The sequence below is a fragment of the Saccoglossus kowalevskii genome, chromosome 5 (assembly GCF_978046115.1).
Source record: "Saccoglossus kowalevskii chromosome 5, keSacKowa6.1, whole genome shotgun sequence".
Taxonomy (NCBI): domain Eukaryota; kingdom Metazoa; phylum Hemichordata; class Enteropneusta; family Harrimaniidae; genus Saccoglossus; species Saccoglossus kowalevskii.
The window spans coordinates 36,751,656-36,774,625 of record NC_140645.1 but is presented as its reverse complement, the minus strand read 5'-3'; the positions used below and the strand labels follow the sequence as shown (position 1 = coordinate 36,774,625).

The window sequence follows — 22,970 nt, the reverse complement described above, 5'->3', positions numbered from 1 at the left end:
TAAATTTATATATATTGGACTACAATTTATCATCTGAAAACGTTTTTTTCTTGTACCACTCAGCCGAGTGTTCGTTCGATGAAACAATGAAATAATTTTCTAATACTGGTTAGGTTAGCGCGTGCGATAACAGTCATTGCACATGCGTATTCATAATGTTTTCCCAAATTTCCACCCAACAAACACTGTTGTGTGTGCAACAATATATCAACATGCAATATCAAAGACTAGTATTAAAAATGTGTATGTTTTTCTCTGCTATTGGCCTCTTTAATAATTTAAAGCGGACAGTCGTCACCTGCGCATGCGTCAGATGGCCATAGCGTGTCATTGTTTACAAACAAGCGTCTACCCATGAGCCTTTGTGTTTTTAGCGTGTTTTGTTATCGTCGCTTGGGACTCTTTTCCCGCGCGTGCGTAGGTGACGACCCTCCCGCTTTAAAAAAACGACCCAATAAACATACCCGAACGTACGTAATTACGTGGCGTATGCAGCGAATTAGTAGTGTATGAATGAAGTATGTCGTCAGTTATTTAATCATGTTTGTTACTATTTTTATATAGCGTATTACGATGATTCTGGTTGTGCAGCCTCTTTCCCAACACATCCATATCGATGTTCTGAAAGTAACCACTGTATACCGGAAGTCAATATATGTGACGGATATCAATTATGCCCCCAAGGCAGTGACGAAATCGGGTGCGATGATGACGACGGTAATGACGACGGCGATGATGATAATAGTAATGATCACGGTAAGTTATTGCCGACAACTGAAGTTCTTTTCAAGATTTAGCGATTGTCGGAGGCCTTGCTAGAATTTAGAAAAAATAAATAGAATACTCAGATCCCTACAAAATGCGCTTAGTAGAACAAATTACCTTCAGTTAACGAGCGAGACGAAAAAATCATTCTGCCAGGAAATATAACAGTAGGCCCAAGAACTTTGGTGTCGTTAGCTCTGTGTACAGGTCTGTGAATGTGGAGGCGCTCCTATTCACCGGGACCTTATCTGCGCTCCAATGTGTTGGGGTGGCGTAAGAAGCCCAATGTAAATATCACCCCTACACATCCATGTACGCAGGGCTATGGTGTCGTGTGACCGCTACCACGTGTAAAAGTACTTGCTACGCCGTATACAATAGCTGTTACTCGTTACTTGTTATGCATTATATCAACGACATATTCTAATGTAAATGTACCAGTTATAGTACAGACGCGGGTAACTAGATATTAGAATAATAATAAATACAAATATAGCTGCATAGCAGCAATCAACGGTTTTCAAGACCATGGCACATAGCCAAGTCACATGCAATGCATGGCCATGTATGACTGTTTGCAATAGCCCTCAAAATCAACGTTTGTATAAGTGATAGTGTCCGAGATATTATAGCCATGCCTATTTAATGAGTTCTATGACCATATATGGTCATCAGGTATGTTTGTCAATTTTCTTGTGCAATGTCTTCAATATAACATTGGTTCCATGTTTGTATATGTGATAGTGTCCGAGATATTATAGCCAATCGTATTTAATGAGTTCTATGACCATATATAGCCGGGTATGTTTGTCAATTCTCTTGTCCAATGTCTTCAATATAGCATTGGTTCCATGTTCGTGCTTGCAATAGTGCCTGAAAAATTAGAGACATGCATATTTAATGAGTTCTATGACCATATATTATCATCGAATATGTTGGTCAATTCTCTTGTCCAATGTCTTCAATATAACATTGGTTCCATGTTTGTATATGTGATAGTGTCCGAGATATTATAGCCAATCATATTTAATGAGTTCTATGACCATATATAGCCATCGGGTATGTTTGTCAATTCTCTTGTCCAATGTCTTCAATATAGCACTGGTTCAAGTTCAGTGGCTGTCTATCGTACACATTCGATGAGGTCCAAAAAAACTGTGAGCACTGTGATTGTGTAATGGTAACACAAAAGACTATGGTAGACTGTAATACGTCGTTTATTTCGGAAGACGAGTCTGGCATCAAAATACAATTAGAACAATCCCCACTAAACATGCACTAAAACACCCTTTATATAGGGTTAATAGGATTACACCGCGGATTTTAAAATTGGAGGAAAAACGCTATGATTGGTGTGCCATGTGAGAAGGTCACTATAGAATAAACATTCCGGCTTAATCCGCTACAAAGTTGCGACTTCTCTTGCGTTCGCTGTGATAAAGGCATGTTTGTGAACATTACGTAAATGGCTTACAATAAATTGATTTGTGCTTCTTTGTCATAGGAATACATGTATTGTGAGGTGAAATGAAGCATGAAACGGCTTCTAACAGACATAACTCAGAGAATAATGCTTGGAATCGAATGAAACGAAAACGAACAAATACAGAAAATGGTTGTCTATCGATACAAAGTAAATACGAATGAAAAATAATAACTATAATTAAACAACAACGAATATAATTGAATCGAGAAACAGCCAGAAGACATGCATATTTAATGAGTTGCATGACCATATATGGTCATCCAATATTTTGGTAAATTCTCTTGTCCAATGTCTTCAATATAGCATTGGTTGCATGTTTGTACTTGCAATAGTGCCTGAGATATTAAAGACATGCATATTTAATGAGTTGCATGACCATATATGGTCATCCAATATTTTGGTCAATTCTCTTGTCCAATGTCTTCAATATAGCGTTGGTTCCATGTTTGTATATGCAATAGTTTTCAATATATGGCAATTCAATGTGTATCGTATTTAGGGCCCTCCCCCTTTCCCATAATGCATCATTGCTGACTATTTTATATAAAATGTGAAAAATATTCATAAATCAACTCCTCCAAAACTGATACTATCAAAATTATGCAAATGAGATGCAAAACAATATTTCGAAAAATTCTAGAAAAAAAGTCACATGACCGTTCAACTTTTATTACATGAAATACATAGCTCTATGGCCAATGCTGCTTTTGAGCGAAAGTTTGAGACTCCTAGACCTTCAGAAAGGTGTTTAAATATTAAAGCATGCCATTTTTCGCATTAAATTCAAATTGGCCGTCATCTTAGGATATGCACTAGATCTCATCAAACTTTACAAACATATGAAAACATTTTCAAGATATGTGCAACGGTGTTCGAATAGCGTTTAGCGAAAAATCTAGCGGAATATTAATAATAAAAACCATAACGATTACAATAGGTTTCCAATACATGTGTCTTGAAAACCTAATAATATACGTGTTGAATATCTACACAAACTATAGATACTATGCTATGACGTGCTATGCCGTGCGATTTGTACACGTATTGGATAAATAGAGAAAGTTGTGCAAGCTAGCGGCGAACATAAACGACGTGAATAATATTTAACAGCGCCACCACCGGCGAAGAACGATTGATCTTTTTAAATTCACGATTGCACATTCGTCATCCCCACGTACCAGACTTCTCGTCCGAGAATTGTAACTTGTATCACGGTTACTAAAACCGTGCCTGTATGTACCGGTTTAAAAATCTGTATTACGTACTCCGCAATATGATGACTGTGAATGCCACATTCAGTGCGTGGTTCGATATCGATGACATGACTTCTGTGTGCGTCTTGAGTGTATCAAACAACTAAATAAACATTCAAAGCAATCGGTGTACATTTACTGGCAATGTTAAAGCGGGGGAGTCGTCACCTGCGCATGCGTCAGATGGACAAAGCGTGTCATTGATTACAAACAAGCGTCTACCCATGAGCCTTTGCATTTTTAGCGTGTGTTATTATCATTGCTTGAGACTCAATTTCCGCGCGTGCGCAGGTGACGACCCTCCCGCTTAAATAATAACTTACTGTAGTATATCAACATTTACATAAACATTATCGTTCAAAGAATGACTGAAACAATAGTAAGTACTAAAATAAACTAAAATAGCGGTTACGCACATTGAAAGTTTTGATGTAGTCATAATATCACGTTTTGAAAAAAAAATCACGATTCTACTTGTGCAATATTTTCTACATCTACACTGTGCGATCTAACTATGCATGTCTCATGTGTTACAGACAAAGCTTATTATGACGAAAACGGATGTAAAAGACAACACCCAGAATACCCATATCTGTGCGTTGATAGGACAGTCTGTCTTCGTGAACGTCAACTATGTGATGGCCTAGGACAGTGCACAGATTTTACTGATGAAGTCGACTGTGATACAGATAAAGGTATAGACATTACTTTCACGTAATCAACACCAATGTGACAGAGAGTCGGATGTGCGTATTTGTACATCAGCTGTAAGTTTGAAAAAAAAAAGATTCAACACATCCCGCATGATGCGCTACGTGCAGTTTGAACTGTTTGAAAATGTAAAATCACCTACTCTTGGTCATGGATGCGATTTATAAATGCGAATAAATGCCGAATACGTATGGGAAAAAACAATCAATTGTTCTAATAAAGTAGTTCTTACAAGTGCACTTTAAATATATGTCATAGATATATATATGTAATATATATATAAGTTATTGTAATTTTATTATATTTGCTTAATATCAGAAAAAAGATTAGGACATTTCACATAATTATGATAATATATTACTATTCAGTTGCTGTTACTTCACCTTACTTGCTGAAAAGTTTTTAAATATAAGTATGTTACACAGTGGGCATCAATGTTTCATAGGCCATAAAAAAACAAACTACTAGGAATTGTACACACTATTAACATTTATTTTATCTGATGATGATGCTATCTTTTCTAGAAGAATCAAATGTGAATATTGAACTTTTCGAAAAATTTAAATCAAGATCATTTTCAAATGTCACTTCAATTAACACTTTATATTACAATATCATATGATAGAACCACAAAGCAAGTTTTTATAAATATAGTTCTAGTCGTTACAATTAAATTCTGCTTGAATTGATTCTATCTAATGTTTAACAGACAAGCCTGATGTAAAACTTGTCTACACTGAAGATGATCTGTATTGTCAACATATTTTTTTGAGATGGAGGATATATTTTTAAACCAAGTATCGGAATTCCAATGCAAACAAAATCAATTGCTTGTTATCTACCCCCCAATGATATGTGAACCGACTCACACGTATATAACATGTAAATTTAGATCATTTAATATTTAGGATTTGGAACGACAGATCAGAATGGTTGCGAGAAACCAAACCAGTTAGGAAATGCCGGACTAGATGACTTAGTGAACCAGTTACTGATATCCCATAATTACTTCAGATGTCTACATGGAGTAGTGGCACTTCAGTGGAGTGAGATACTGTCATCTGCTGCTCAGCCTGTAGCATTGGCCAATGCCGAAGCGGGAGAGTTATTTCACAGCCATGGTTCATTTGGAGAGAATTTAGCTGTTGCAGAACTTCCTGATTTCAACCACGCATCAGGTAAGGCCACAATTAATTCGTATTACATCAGGAAAGACCACAATTGGTTGGTATTACATCAGGTAAGGCCACAATTGGTTGGTATTACATCAGGTAAGGCCACAAATGGTTGGTATTACATCAGGTAAGGCTACAATTGGTTGATATTACATCAGGTAAGGCCACAATTGGTTGGTATTACATCAGGTAAGGCTACAATTGGTTGGTATTACATCAGGTAAGGCCACAATTGGTTGGTATTACATCAGGTAAGGCCACAATTGGTTGGTATTACATCAGGTAAGGCCACAATTGGTTGGTATTACATCAGGTAAGGCCACAATTGGTTGGTATTACATCAGGTAAGGCCACAATTGGTTGGTATTACATCAGGTAAGGCTACAATTGGTTGGTATTACATCAGGTAAGGCTACAAATGGTTGGTATTACATCAGGTAAGGCTACAGTTGGTTGGTATTACATCAGGTAAGGCTACAATTGGTTGGTATTACATCAGGTAAGGCTACAAATGGTTGGTATTACATCAGGTAAGGCTACAATTGGTTGGTATTACATCAGGTAAGGCCACAATTGGTTGGTATTACATCAGGTAAGGCCACAATTGGTTGGTATTACATCAGATAAGGCCACAATTGGTTGGTATTACATCAGGTAAGGCCACAATTGGTTGGTATTACATCAGGTAAGGCCACAATTGGTTGGTATTACATCAGGTAAGGCTACAATTGGTTGGTATTACATCAGGTAAGGCTACAATTGGTTGGTATTACATCAGGTAAGGCCACAATTAATTCGTATTACATCAGGTAAGGCCACAATTGGTTGGTATTACATCAGGTAAGGCCACAATTGGTTGATATTACATCAGGTAAGGCCACAATTGGTTGGTATTACATCAGGTAAGGCTACAATTGGTTGGTATTACATCAGGTAAGGCCACAATTGGTTGGTATTGCATCAGGTAAGGCCACAATTGGTTGATATTACATCAGGTAAGGCTACAATTGGTTGGTATTGCATCAGGTAAGGCCACAATTGGTTGATATTACATCAGGTAAGGCCACAATTGGTTGGTATTGCATCAGGTAAGGCCACAATTGGTTGATATTACATCAGGTAAGGCTACAATTGGTTGGTATTGCATCAGGTAAGGCCACAATTGGTTGAAATTACATCAGGTAAGGCCACAATTGGTTGATATTACATCAGGTAAGGCTACAATTGGTTGGTATTGCATCACGTAAGGCCACAATTGGTTGATATTACATCAGGTAAGGCCACAATTGGTTGGTATTGCATCAGGTAAGGCCACAATTGGTTGGTATTACATCAGGTAAGGCCACAATTGGTTGATATTACATCAGGTAAGACTACAATTGGTTGGTATTACATCAGGTAAGGCCACAATTGGTTGGTATTACATCAGGTAAGGCTACAATTGGTTGGTATTACATCAGGTAAGGCCACAATTGGTTGGTATTACATCAGGTAAGGCCACAATTGGTTGGTATTACATCAGGTAAGGCCACAATTGGTTGGTATTACATCAGGTAAGGCCACAATTGGTTGGTATTACATCAGGTAAGGCTACAATTGGTTGGTATTACATCAGGTAAGGCCACAATTGGTTGGTATTACATCAGGTAAGGCTACAATTGGTTGGTATTACATCAGGTAAGGCCACAATTGGTTGGTATTACATCAGGTAAGACTACAGTTGGTTGGTATTACATCAGGTAAGGCTACAAATGGTTGGTATTACATCAGGTAAGGCCACAATTGGTTGGTATTACATCAGGAAAGACTACAATTGGTTGGTATTACATCAGGTAAGGCCACAATTGGTTGATATTACATCAGGTAAGACTACAATTGGTTGGTATTACATCAGGTAAGGCCACAATTGGTTGGTATTGCATCAGGTAAGGCCACAATTGGTTGATATTACATCAGGTAAGGCCACAATTGGTTGGTATTACATCAGGTAAGGCTACAATTGGTTGGTATTACATCAGGTAAGGCCACAATTGGTTGGTATTGCATCAGGTAAGGCCACAATTGGTTGATATTACATCAGGTAAGGCTACAATTGGTTGGTATTGCATCAGGTAAGGCCACAATTGGTTGATATTACATCAGGTAAGGCCACAATTGGTTGGTATTGCATCAGGTAAGGCCACAATTGGTTGATATTACATCAGGTAAGGCTACAATTGGTTGGTATTGCATCAGGTAAGGCCACAATTGATTGATATTACATCAGGTAAGGCCACAATTGGTTGATATTACATCAGGTAAGGCTACAATTGGTTGGTATTGCATCAGGTAAGGCCACAATTGGTTGATATTACATCAGGTAAGGCCACAATTGGTTGGTATTGCATCAGGTAAGGCCACAATTGGTTGGTATTACATCAGGTAAGGCCACAATTGGTTGATATTACATCCGGTAAGACTACAATTGGTTGGTATTACATCAGGTAAGGCCACAATTGGTTGGTATTACATCAGGTAAGGCTACAATTGGTTGGTATTACATCAGGTAAGGCCACAATTGGTTGGTATTACATCAGGTAAGGCTACAATTGGTTGGTATTACATCAGGTAAGGCCACAATTGGTTGGTATTACATCAGGTAAGGCTACAATTGGTTGGTATTACATCAGGTAAGGCCACAATTGGTTGGTATTACATCAGGTAAGACTACAGTTGGTTGGTATTACATCAGGTAAGGCTACAAATGGTTGGTATTACATCAGGTAAGGCCACAATTGGTTGGTATTACATCAGGAAAGACTACAATTGGTTGGTATTACATCAGGTAAGGCCACAATTGGTTGATATTACATCAGGTAAGACTACAATTGGTTGGTATTACATCAGGTAAGGCTACAATTGATTGGTATTACATCAGGTAAGGCTACAATTGGTTGATATTACATCAGGTAAGGCTACAATTGGTTGGTATTACATCAGGTAAGGCTACAATTGGTTGATATTACATCAGGTAAGGCTACAATTGGTTGGTATTACATCAGGTAAGGCCACAATTGGTTGGTATTACATCAGGTATGGCTACAATTGGTTGGTATTACATCAGGTAAGGCCACAATTGGTTGGTATTACATCAGGTAAGGCTACAATTGGTTGGTATTACATCAGGTAAGGCCACAATTGGTTGGTATTACATCAGGTAAGGCCACAATTGGTTGGTATTACATCAGGTAAGGCCACAATTGGTTGGTATTACATCAGGTAAGGCTACAATTGGTTGATATTACATCAGGTAAGACTACAGTTGGTTGGTATTACATCAGGTAAGGCCACAATTGGTTGGTATTACATCAGGTATGGCTACAATTGGTTGGTATTACATCAGGTAAGGCCACAATTGGTTGGTATTACATCAGGTAAGGCTACAATTGGTTGGTATTACATCAGGTAAGGCCACAATTGGTTGGTATTACATCAGGTAAGGCTACAATTGGTTGGTATTACATCAGGTAAGGCCACAATTGGTTGGTATTACATCAGGTAAGGCTACAATTGGTTGGTATTACATCAGGTAAGGCCACAATTGGTTGGTATTACATCAGGTAAGGCCACAATTGGTTGGTATTACATCAGGTAAGGCTACAATTGGTTGGTATTACATCAGGTAAGGCCACAATTGGTTGATATTACATCAGGTAAGGCTACAATTGGTTGGTATTACATCAGGTAAGGCTACAATTGGTTGGTATTACATCAGGTAAGGCCACAATTAATTCGTATTACATCAGGTAAGGCCACAATTGGTTGGTATTACATCAGGTAAGGCCACAATTGGTTGATATTACATCAGGTAAGGCCACAATTGGTTGGTATTACATCAGGTAAGGCTACAATTGGTTGGTATTACATCAGGTAAGGCCACAATTGGTTGGTATTGCATCAGGTAAGGCCACAATTGGTTGATATTACATCAGGTAAGGCTACAATTGGTTGGTATTGCATCAGGTAAGGCCACAATTGGTTGATATTACATCAGGTAAGGCCACAATTGGTTGGTATTGCATCAGGTAAGGCCACAATTGGTTGATATTACATCAGGTAAGGCTACAATTGGTTGGTATTGCATCAGGTAAGGCCACAATTGGTTGATATTACATCAGGTAAGGCCACAATTGGTTGATATTACATCAGGTAAGGCTACAATTGGTTGGTATTGCATCAGGTAAGGCCACAATTGGTTGATATTACATCAGGTAAGGCCACAATTGGTTGGTATTGCATCAGGTAAGGCCACAATTGGTTGGTATTACATCAGGTAAGGCCACAATTGGTTGATATTACATCAGGTAAGACTACAATTGGTTGGTATTACATCAGGTAAGGCCACAATTGGTTGGTATTACATCAGGTAAGGCTACAATTGGTTGGTATTACATCAGGTAAGGCCACAATTGGTTGGTATTACATCAGGTAAGGCCACAATTGGTTGGTATTACATCAGGTAAGGCCACAATTGGTTGGTATTACATCAGGTAAGGCTACAATTGGTTGGTATTACATCAGGTAAGGCCACAATTGGTTGGTATTACATCAGGTAAGGCTACAATTGGTTGGTATTACATCAGGTAAGGCCACAATTGGTTGGTATTACATCAGGTAAGACTACAGTTGGTTGGTATTACATCAGGTAAGGCTACAAATGGTTGGTATTACATCAGGTAAGGCCACAATTGGTTGGTATTACATCAGGAAAGACTACAATTGGTTGGTATTACATCAGGTAAGGCCACAATTGGTTGATATTACATCAGGTAAGACTACAATTGGTTGGTATTACATCAGGTAAGGCTACAATTGATTGGTATTACATCAGGTAAGGCTACAATTGGTTGATATTACATCAGGTAAGGCTACAATTGGTTGGTATTGCATCAGGTAAGGCCACAATTGGTTGATATTACATCAGGTAAGGCCACAATTGGTTGGTATTGCATCAGGTAAGGCCACAATTGGTTGATATTACATCAGGTAAGGCTACAATTGGTTGGTATTGCATCAGGTAAGGCCACAATTGGTTGATATTACATCAGGTAAGGCCACAATTGGTTGATATTACATCAGGTAAGGCTACAATTGGTTGGTATTGCATCAGGTAAGGCCACAATTGGTTGATATTACATCAGGTAAGGCCACAATTGGTTGGTATTGCATCAGGTAAGGCCACAATTGGTTGGTATTACATCAGGTAAGGCCACAATTGGTTGATATTACATCAGGTAAGACTACAATTGGTTGGTATTACATCAGGTAAGGCCACAATTGGTTGGTATTACATCAGGTAAGGCTACAATTGGTTGGTATTACATCAGGTAAGGCCACAATTGGTTGGTATTACATCAGGTAAGGCCACAATTGGTTGGTATTACATCAGGTAAGGCCACAATTGGTTGGTATTACATCAGGTAAGGCTACAATTGGTTGGTATTACATCAGGTAAGGCCACAATTGGTTGGTATTACATCAGGTAAGGCTACAATTGGTTGGTATTACATCAGGTAAGGCCACAATTGGTTGGTATTACATCAGGTAAGACTACAGTTGGTTGGTATTACATCAGGTAAGGCTACAAATGGTTGGTATTACATCAGGTAAGGCCACAATTGGTTGGTATTACATCAGGAAAGACTACAATTGGTTGGTATTACATCAGGTAAGGCCACAATTGGTTGATATTACATCAGGTAAGACTACAATTGGTTGGTATTACATCAGGTAAGGCTACAATTGATTGGTATTACATCAGGTAAGGCTACAATTGGTTGATATTACATCAGGTAAGGCTACAATTGGTTGGTATTACATCAGGTAAGGCCACAATTGGTTGGTATTACATCAGGTATGGCTACAATTGGTTGGTATTACATCAGGTAAGGCCACAATTGGTTGGTATTACATCAGGTAAGGCTACAATTGGTTGGTATTACATCAGGTAAGGCCACAATTGGTTGGTATTACATCAGGTAAGGCCACAATTGGTTGGTATTACATCAGGTAAGGCCACAATTGGTTGGTATTACATCAGGTAAGGCTACAATTGGTTGATATTACATCAGGTAAGACTACAGTTGGTTGGTATTACATCAGGTAAGGCCACAATTGGTTGGTATTACATCAGGTATGGCTACAATTGGTTGGTATTACATCAGGTAAGGCCACAATTGGTTGGTATTACATCAGGTAAGGCTACAATTGGTTGGTATTACATCAGGTAAGGCCACAATTGGTTGGTATTACATCAGGTAAGGCTACAATTGGTTGGTATTACATCAGGTAAGGCCACAATTGGTTGGTATTACATCAGGTAAGGCTACAATTGGTTGGTATTACATCAGGTAAGGCCACAATTGGTTGGTATTACATCAGGTAAGGCCACAATTGGTTGGTATTACATCAGGTAAGGCTACAATTGGTTGGTATTACATCAGGTAAGGCCACAATTGGTTGGTATTACATCAGGTAAGGCTACAAATGGTTGGTATTACATCAGGTAAGGCTACAAATGGTTGGTATTACATCAGGTAAGGCTACAGTTGGTTGATATTACATCAGGTAAGGCCACAATTGGTTGGTATTACATCAGGTAAGGCCACAATTGGTTGGTATTACATCAGGTAAGGCTACAATTGGTTGGTATTACATCAGGTAAGGCCACAATTGGTTGGTATTACATCAGGTAAGGCTACAATTGGTTGGTATTACATCAGGTAAGGCCACAATTGGTTGGTATTACATCAGGTAAGGCTACAATTGGTTGGTATTACATCAGGTAAGGCTACAATTGGTTGATATTACATCAGGTAAGACTACAGTTGGTTGGTATTACATCAGGTAAGGCCACAATTGGTTGGTATTACATCAGGTATGGCTACAATTGGTTGGTATTACATCAGGTAAGGCCACAATTGGTTGGTATTACATCAGGTAAGGCTACAATTGGTTGGTATTACATCAGGTAAGGCCACAATTGGTTGGTATTACATCAGGTAAGGCTACAATTGGTTGGTATTACATCAGGTAAGGCCACAATTGGTTGGTATTACATCAGGTAAGGCTACAATTGGTTGGTATTACATCAGGTAAGGCCACAATTGGTTGGTATTACATCAGGTAAGGCTACAAATGGTTGGTATTACATCAGGTAAGGCTACAAATGGTTGGTATTACATCAGGTAAGGCTACAATTGGTTGATATTACATCAGGTAAGACTACAGTTGGTTGGTATTACATCAGGTAAGGCCACAATTGGTTGGTATTACATCAGGTATGGCTACAATTGGTTGGTATTACATCAGGTAAGGCCACAATTGGTTGGTATTACATCAGGTAAGGCTACAATTGGTTGGTATTACATCAGTTAAGGCCACAATTGGTTGGTATTACATCAGGTAAGGCTACAATTGGTTGGTATTACATCAGGTAAGGCCACAATTGGTTGGTATTACATCAGGTAAGGCTACAATTGGTTGGTATTACATCAGGTAAGGCCACAATTGGTTGGTATTACATCAGGTAAGGCCACAATTGGTTGGTATTACATCAGGTAAGGCTACATTTGGTTGGTATTACATCAGGTAAGGCCACAATTGGTTGATATTACATCAGGTAAGGCTACAATTGGTTGGTATTACATCAGGTAAGGCTACAATTGGTTGGTATTACATCAGGTAAGGCCACAATTAATTCGTATTACATCAGGTAAGGCCACAATTGGTTGGTATTACATCAGGTAAGGCCACAATTGGTTGATATTACATCAGGTAAGGCCACAATTGGTTGGTATTACATCAGGTAAGGCTACAATTGGTTGGTATTACATCAGGTAAGGCCACAATTGGTTGGTATTGCATCAGGTAAGGCCACAATTGGTTGATATTACATCAGGTAAGGCTACAATTGGTTGGTATTGCATCAGGTAAGGCCACAATTGGTTGATATTACATCAGGTAAGGCCACAATTGGTTGGTATTACATCAGGTAAGGCCACAATTGGTTGATATTACATCAGGTAAGGCTACAATTGGTTGGTATTGCATCAGGTAAGGCCACAATTGGTTGATATTACATCAGGTAAGGCCACAATTGGTTGATATTACATCAGGTAAGGCTACAATTGGTTGGTATTGCATCAGGTAAGGCCACAATTGGTTGATATTACATCAGGTAAGGCCACAATTGGTTGGTATTGCATCAGGTAAGGCCACAATTGGTTGGTATTACATCAGGTAAGGCCACAATTGGTTGATATTACATCAGGTAAGACTACAATTGGTTGGTATTACATCAGGTAAGGCCACAATTGGTTGGTATTACATCAGGTAAGGCTACAATTGGTTGGTATTACATCAGGTAAGGCCACAATTGGTTGGTATTACATCAGGTAAGGCCACAATTGGTTGGTATTACATCAGGTAAGGCCACAATTGGTTGGTATTACATCAGGTAAGGCCACAATTGGTTGGTATTACATCAGGTAAGGCTACAATTGGTTGGTATTACATCAGGTAAGGCCACAATTGGTTGGTATTGCATCAGGTAAGGCCACAATTGGTTGATATTACATCAGGTAAGGCTACAATTGGTTGGTATTGCATCAGGTAAGGCCACAATTGGTTGATATTACATCAGGTAAGGCCACAATTGGTTGGTATTGCATCAGGTAAGGCCACAATTGGTTGATATTACATCAGGTAAGGCTACAATTGGTTGGTATTGCATCAGGTAAGGCCACAATTGGTTGATATTACATCAGGTAAGGCCACAATTGGTTGATATTACATCAGGTAAGGCTACAATTGGTTGGTATTGCATCAGGTAAGGCCACAATTGGTTGATATTACATCAGGTAAGGCCACAATTGGTTGGTATTGCATCAGGTAAGGCCACAATTGGTTGGTATTACATCAGGTAAGGCCACAATTGGTTGATATTACATCAGGTAAGACTACAATTGGTTGGTATTACATCAGGTAAGGCCACAATTGGTTGGTATTACATCAGGTAAGGCTACAATTGGTTGGTATTACATCAGGTAAGGCCACAATTGGTTGGTATTACATCAGGTAAGGCTACAATTGGTTGGTATTACATCAGGTAAGGCCACAATTGGTTGGTATTACATCAGGTAAGGCTACAATTGGTTGGTATTACATCAGGTAAGGCCACAATTGGTTGGTATTACATCAGGTAAGACTACAGTTGGTTGGTATTACATCAGGTAAGGCTACAAATGGTTGGTATTACATCAGGTAAGGCCACAATTGGTTGGTATTACATCAGGAAAGACTACAATTGGTTGGTATTACATCAGGTAAGGCCACAATTGGTTGATATTACATCAGGTAAGACTACAATTGGTTGGTATTACATCAGGTAAGGCTACAATTGATTGGTATTACATCAGGTAAGGCTACAATTGGTTGATATTACATCAGGTAAGGCTACAATTGGTTGGTATTACATCAGGTAAGGCTACAATTGGTTGATATTACATCAGGTAAGGCTACAATTGGTTGGTATTACATCAGGTAAGGCCACAATTGGTTGGTATTACATCAGGTATGGCTACAATTGGTTGGTATTACATCAGGTAAGGCCACAATTGGTTGGTATTACATCAGGTAAGGCTACAATTGGTTGGTATTACATCAGGTAAGGCCACAATTGGTTGGTATTACATCAGGTAAGGCCACAATTGGTTGGTATTACATCAGGTAAGGCCACAATTGGTTGGTATTACATCAGGTAAGGCTACAATTGGTTGATATTACATCAGGTAAGACTACAGTTGGTTGGTATTACATCAGGTAAGGCCACAATTGGTTGGTATTACATCAGGTATGGCTACAATTGGTTGGTATTACATCAGGTAAGGCCACAATTGGTTGGTATTACATCAGGTAAGGCTACAATTGGTTGGTATTACATCAGGTAAGGCCACAATTGGTTGGTATTACATCAGGTAAGGCTACAATTGGTTGGTATTACATCAGGTAAGGCCACAATTGGTTGGTATTACATCAGGTAAGGCTACAATTGGTTGGTATTACATCAGGTAAGGCCACAATTGGTTGGTATTACATCAGGTAAGGCCACAATTGGTTGGTATTACATCAGGTAAGGCTACAATTGGTTGGTATTACATCAGGTAAGGCCACAATTGGTTGATATTACATCAGGTAAGGCTACAATTGGTTGGTATTACATCAGGTAAGGCTACAATTGGTTGGTATTACATCAGGTAAGGCCACAATTAATTCGTATTACATCAGGTAAGGCCACAATTGGTTGGTATTACATCAGGTAAGGCCACAATTGGTTGATATTACATCAGGTAAGGCCACAATTGGTTGGTATTACATCAGGTAAGGCTACAATTGGTTGGTATTACATCAGGTAAGGCCACAATTGGTTGGTATTGCATCAGGTAAGGCCACAATTGGTTGATATTACATCAGGTAAGGCTACAATTGGTTGGTATTGCATCAGGTAAGGCCACAATTGGTTGATATTACATCAGGTAAGGCCACAATTGGTTGGTATTGCATCAGGTAAGGCCACAATTGGTTGATATTACATCAGGTAAGGCTACAATTGGTTGGTATTGCATCAGGTAAGGCCACAATTGGTTGATATTACATCAGGTAAGGCCACAATTGGTTGATATTACATCAGGTAAGGCTACAATTGGTTGGTATTGCATCAGGTAAGGCCACAATTGGTTGATATTACATCAGGTAAGGCCACAATTGGTTGGTATTGCATCAGGTAAGGCCACAATTGGTTGGTATTACATCAGGTAAGGCCACAATTGGTTGATATTACATCAGGTAAGACTACAATTGGTTGGTATTACATCAGGTAAGGCCACAATTGGTTGGTATTACATCAGGTAAGGCTACAATTGGTTGGTATTACATCAGGTAAGGCCACAATTGGTTGGTATTACATCAGGTAAGGCCACAATTGGTTGGTATTACATCAGGTAAGGCCACAATTGGTTGGTATTACATCAGGTAAGGCTACAATTGGTTGGTATTACATCAGGTAAGGCCACAATTGGTTGGTATTACATCAGGTAAGGCTACAATTGGTTGGTATTACATCAGGTAAGGCCACAATTGGTTGGTATTACATCAGGTAAGACTACAGTTGGTTGGTATTACATCAGGTAAGGCTACAAATGGTTGGTATTACATCAGGTAAGGCCACAATTGGTTGGTATTACATCAGGAAAGACTACAATTGGTTGGTATTACATCAGGTAAGGCCACAATTGGTTGATATTACATCAGGTAAGACTACAATTGGTTGGTATTACATCAGGTAAGGCTACAATTGATTGGTATTACATCAGGTAAGGCTACAATTGGTTGATATTACATCAGGTAAGGCTACAATTGGTTGGTATTGCATCAGGTAAGGCCACAATTGGTTGATATTACATCAGGTAAGGCCACAATTGGTTGGTATTGCATCAGGTAAGGCCACAATTGGTTGATATTACATCAGGTAAGGCTACAATTGGTTGGTATTGCATCAGGTAAGGCCACAATTGGTTGATATTACATCAGGTAAGGCCACAATTGGTTGATATTACATCAGGTAAGGCTACAATTGGTTGGTATTGCATCAGGTAAGGCCACAATTGGTTGATATTACATCAGGTAAGGCCACAATTGGTTGGTATTGCATCAGGTAAGGCCACAATTGGTTGGTATTACATCAGGTAAGGCCACAATTGGTTGATATTACATCAGGTAAGACTACAATTGGTTGGTATTACATCAGGTAAGGCCACAATTGGTTGGTATTACATCAGGTAAGGCTACAATTGGTTGGTATTACATCAGGTAAGGCCACAATTGGTTGGTATTACATCAGGTAAGGCCACAATTGGTTGGTATTACATCAGGTAAGGCCACAATTGGTTGGTATTACATCAGGTAAGGCTACAATTGGTTGGTATTACATCAGGTAAGGCCACAATTGGTTGGTATTACATCAGGTAAGGCTACAATTGGTTGGTATTACATCAGGTAAGGCCACAATTGGTTGGTATTACATCAGGTAAGACTACAGTTGGTTGGTATTACATCAGGTAAGGCTACAAATGGTTGGTATTACATCAGGTAAGGCCACAATTGGTTGGTATTACATCAGGAAAGACTACAATTGGTTGGTATTACATCAGGTAAGGCCACAATTGGTTGATATTACATCAGGTAAGACTACAATTGGTTGGTATTACATCAGGTAAGGCTACAATTGATTGGTATTACATCAGGTAAGGCTACAATTGGTTGATATTACATCAGGTAAGGCTACAATTGGTTGGTATTACATCAGGTAAGGCCACAATTGGTTGGTATTACATCAGGTATGGCTACAATTGGTTGGTATTACATCAGGTAAGGCCACAATTGGTTGGTATTACATCAGGTAAGGCTACAATTGGTTGGTATTACATCAGGTAAGGCCACAATTGGTTGGTATTACATCAGGTAAGGCCACAATTGGTTGGTATTACATCAGGTAAGGCCACAATTGGTTGGTATTACATCAGGTAAGGCTACAATTGGTTGATATTACATCAGGTAAGACTACAGTTGGTTGGTATTACATCAGGTAAGGCCACAATTGGTTGGTATTACATCAGGTATGGCTACAATTGGTTGGTATTACATCAGGTAAGGCCACAATTGGTTGGTATTACATCAGGTAAGGCTACAATTGGTTGGTATTACATCAGGTAAGGCCACAATTGGTTGGTATTACATCAGGTAAGGCTACAATTGGTTGGTATTACATCAGGTAAGGCCACAATTGGTTGGTATTACATCAGGTAAGGCTACAATTGGTTGGTATTACATCAGGTAAGGCCACAATTGGTTGGTATTACATCAGGTAAGGCCACAATTGGTTGGTATTACATCAGGTAAGGCTACAATTGGTTGGTATTACATCAGGTAAGGCCACAATTGGTTGGTATTACATCAGGTAAGGCTACAAATGGTTGGTATTACATCAGGTAAGGCTACAAATGGTTGGTATTACATCAGGTAAGGCTACAGTTGGTTGATATTACATCAGGTAAGGCCACAATTGGTTGGTATTACATCAGGTAAGGCCACAATTGGTTGGTATTACATCAGGTAAGGCTACAATTGGTTGGTATTACATCAGGTAAGGCCACAATTGGTTGGTATTACATCAGGTAAGGCTACAATTGGTTGGTATTACATCAGGTAAGGCCACAATTGGTTGGTATTACATCAGGTAAGGCTACAATTGGTTGGTATTACATCAGGTAAGGCTACAATTGGTTGATATTACATCAGGTAAGACTACAGTTGGTTGGTATTACATCAGGTAAGGCCACAATTGGTTGGTATTACATCAGGTATGGCTACAATTGGTTGGTATTACATCAGGTAAGGCCACAATTGGTTGGTATTACATCAGGTAAGGCTACAATTGGTTGGTATTACATCAGGTAAGGCCACAATTGGTTGGTATTACATCAGGTAAGGCTACAATTGGTTGGTATTACATCAGGTAAGGCCACAATTGGTTGGTATTACATCAGGTAAGGCTACAATTGGTTGGTATTACATCAGGTAAGGCCACAATTGGTTGGTATTACATCAGGTAAGGCTACAAATGGTTGGTATTACATCAGGTAAGGCTACAAATGGTTGGTATTACATCAGGTAAGGCTACAATTGGTTGATATTACATCAGGTAAGACTACAGTTGGTTGGTATTACATCAGGTAAGGCCACAATTGGTTGGTATTACATCAGGTATGGCTACAATTGGTTGGTATTACATCAGGTAAGGCCACAATTGGTTGGTATTACATCAGGTAAGGCTACAATTGGTTGGTATTACATCAGGTAAGGCCACAATTGGTTGGTATTACATCAGGTAAGGCTACAATTGGTTGGTATTACATCAGGTAAGGCCACAATTGGTTGGTATTACATCAGGTAAGGCTACAATTGGTTGGTATTACATCAGGTAAGGCCACAATTGGTTGGTATTACATCAGGTAAGGCCACAATTGGTTGGTATTACATCAGGTAAGGCTACATTTGGTTGGTATTACATCAGGTAAGGCCACAATTGGTTGATATTACATCAGGTAAGGCTACAATTGGTTGGTATTACATCAGGTAAGGCTACAATTGGTTGGTATTACATCAGGTAAGGCCACAATTAATTCGTATTACATCAGGTAAGGCCACAATTGGTTGGTATTACATCAGGTAAGGCCACAATTGGTTGATATTACATCAGGTAAGGCCACAATTGGTTGGTATTACATCAGGTAAGGCTACAATTGGTTGGTATTACATCAGGTAAGGCCACAATTGGTTGGTATTGCATCAGGTAAGGCCACAATTGGTTGATATTACATCAGGTAAGGCTACAATTGGTTGGTATTGCATCAGGTAAGGCCACAATTGGTTGATATTACATCAGGTAAGGCCACAATTGGTTGGTATTACATCAGGTAAGGCCACAATTGGTTGATATTACATCAGGTAAGGCTACAATTGGTTGGTATTGCATCAGGTAAGGCCACAATTGGTTGATATTACATCAGGTAAGGCCACAATTGGTTGATATTACATCAGGTAAGGCTACAATTGGTTGGTATTGCATCAGGTAAGGCCACAATTGGTTGATATTACATCAGGTAAGGCCACAATTGGTTGGTATTGCATCAGGTAAGGCCACAATTGGTTGGTATTACATCAGGTAAGGCCACAATTGGTTGATATTACATCAGGTAAGACTACAATTGGTTGGTATTACATCAGGTAAGGCCACAATTGGTTGGTATTACATCAGGTAAGGCTACAATTGGTTGGTATTACATCAGGTAAGGCCACAATTGGTTGGTATTACATCAGGTAAGGCCACAATTGGTTGGTATTACATCAGGTAAGGCCACAATTGGTTGGTATTACATCAGGTAAGGCCACAATTGGTTGGTATTACATCAGGTAAGGCCACAATTGGTTGGTATTACATCAGGTAAGGCTACAATTGGTTGGTATTACATCAGGTAAGGCCACAATTGGTTGGTATTACATCAGGTAAGGCTACAATTGGTTGGTATTGCATCAGGTAAGGCCACAATTGGTTGGTATTACATCAGGTAAGGCTACAATTGGTTGGTATTACATCAGGTAAGGCCACAATTGGTTGGTATTACATCAGGTAAGGCTACAAATGGTTGGTATTACATCAGGTAAGGCTACAATTGGTTGATATTACATCAGGTAAGACTACAGTTGGTTGGTATTACATCAGGTAAGGCCACAATTGGTTGGTATTACATCAGGTATGGCTACAATTGGTTGGTATTACATCAGGTAAGGCCACAATTGGTTGGTATTACATCAGGTAAGGCTACAATTGGTTGGTATTACATCAGGTAAGGCCACAATTGGTTGGTATTACATCAGGTAAGGCTACAATTGGTTGGTATTACATCAGGTAAGGCCACAATTGGTTGGTATTACATCAGGTAAGGCTACAATTGGTTGGTATTACATCAGGTAAGGCCACAATTGGTTGGTATTACATCAGGTAAGGCCACAATTGGTTGGTATTACATCAGGTAAGGCTACATTTGGTTGGTATTACATCAGGTAAGGCCACAATTGGTTGATATTACATCAGGTAAGGCTACAATTGGTTGGTATTACATCAGGTAAGGCTACAATTGGTTGGTATTACATCAGGTAAGGCCACAATTAATTCGTATTACATCAGGTAAGGCCACAATTGGTTGGTATTACATCAGGTAAGGCCACAATTGGTTGATATTACATCAGGTAAGGCCACAATTGGTTGGTATTACATCAGGTAAGGCTACAATTGGTTGGTATTACATCAGGTAAGGCCACAATTGGTTGGTATTGCATCAGGTAAGGCCACAATTGGTTGATATTACATCAGGTAAGGCTACAATTGGTTGGTATTGCATCAGGTAAGGCCACAATTGGTTGATATTACATCAGGTAAGGCCACAATTGGTTGGTATTGCATCAGGTAAGGCCACAATTGGTTGATATTACATCAGGTAAGGCTACAATTGGTTGGTATTGCATCAGGTAAGGCCACAATTGGTTGATATTACATCAGGTAAGGCCACAATTGGTTGATATTACATCAGGTAAGGCTACAATTGGTTGGTATTGCATCAGGTAAGGCCACAATTGGTTGATATTACATCAGGTAAGGCCACAATTGGTTGGTATTGCATCAGGTAAGGCCACAATTGGTTGGTATTACATCAGGTAAGGCCACAATTGGTTGATATTACATCAGGTAAGACTACAATTGGTTGGTATTACATCAGGTAAGGCCACAATTGGTTGGTATTACATCAGGTAAGGCTACAATTGGTTGGTATTACATCAGGTAAGGCCACAATTGGTTGGTATTACATCAGGTAAGGCCACAATTGGTTGGTATTACATCAGGTAAGGCCACAATTGGTTGGTATTACATCAGGTAAGGCTACAATTGGTTGGTATTACATCAGGTAAGGCCACAATTGGTTGGTATTACATCAGGTAAGGCTACAATTGGTTGGTATTACATCAGGTAAGGCCACAATTGGTTGGTATTACATCAGGTAAGACTACAGTTGGTTGGTATTACATCAGGTAAGGCTACAAATGGTTGGTATTACATCAGGTAAGGCCACAATTGGTTGGTATTACATCAGGAAAGACTACAATTGGTTGGTATTACATCAGGTAAGGCCACAATTGGTTGATATTACATCAGGTAAGACTACAATTGGTTGGTATTACATCAGGTAAGGCTACAATTGATTGGTATTACATCAGGTAAGGCTACAATTGGTTGATATTACATCAGGTAAGGCTACAATTGGTTGGTATTACATCAGGTAAGGCCACAATTGGTTGGTATTACATCAGGTATGGCTACAATTGGTTGGTATTACATCAGGTAAGGCCACAATTGGTTGGTATTACATCAGGTAAGGCTACAATTGGTTGGTATTACATCAGGTAAGGCCACAATTGGTTGGTATTACATCAGGTAAGGCCACAATTGGTTGGTATTACATCAGGTAAGGCCACAATTGGTTGGTATTACATCAGGCAAGGCTACAATTGGTTGATATTACATCAGGTAAGACTACAGTTGGTTGGTATTACATCAGGTAAGGCCACAATTGGTTGGTATTACATCAGGTATGGCTACAATTGGTTGGTATTACATCAGGTAAGGCCACAATTGGTTGGTATTACATCAGGTAAGGCTACAATTGGTTGGTATTACATCAGGTAAGGCCACAATTGGTTGGTATTACATCAGGTAAGGCTACAATTGGTTGGTATTACATCAGGTAAGGCCACAATTGGTTGGTATTACATCAGGTAAGGCTACAATTGGTTGGTATTACATCAGGTAAGGCCACAATTGGTTGGTATTACATCAGGTAAGGCTACAATTGGTTGGTATTACATCAG

At 39.1% G+C, this 22,970-nt stretch overlaps 1 protein-coding gene across 1 annotated transcript in view; it reads left to right on the top strand.

Moving 5' to 3' along the window:
• Positions 1-4,018: 4,018 nt before the first annotated feature.
• Positions 4,019-22,970, top strand: part of LOC144353153 (Golgi-associated plant pathogenesis-related protein 1-like) — a 60,723-nt gene continuing 41,771 nt past the window's right edge. The window contains exons 1-2 of the mRNA XM_085498982.1: positions 4,019-4,199; positions 5,124-5,393. Of these exons, the coding sequence (XP_085355108.1) occupies positions 4,019-4,199; positions 5,124-5,393 (451 nt within the window). The remainder of the gene's footprint in view (positions 4,200-5,123; positions 5,394-22,970) is intronic.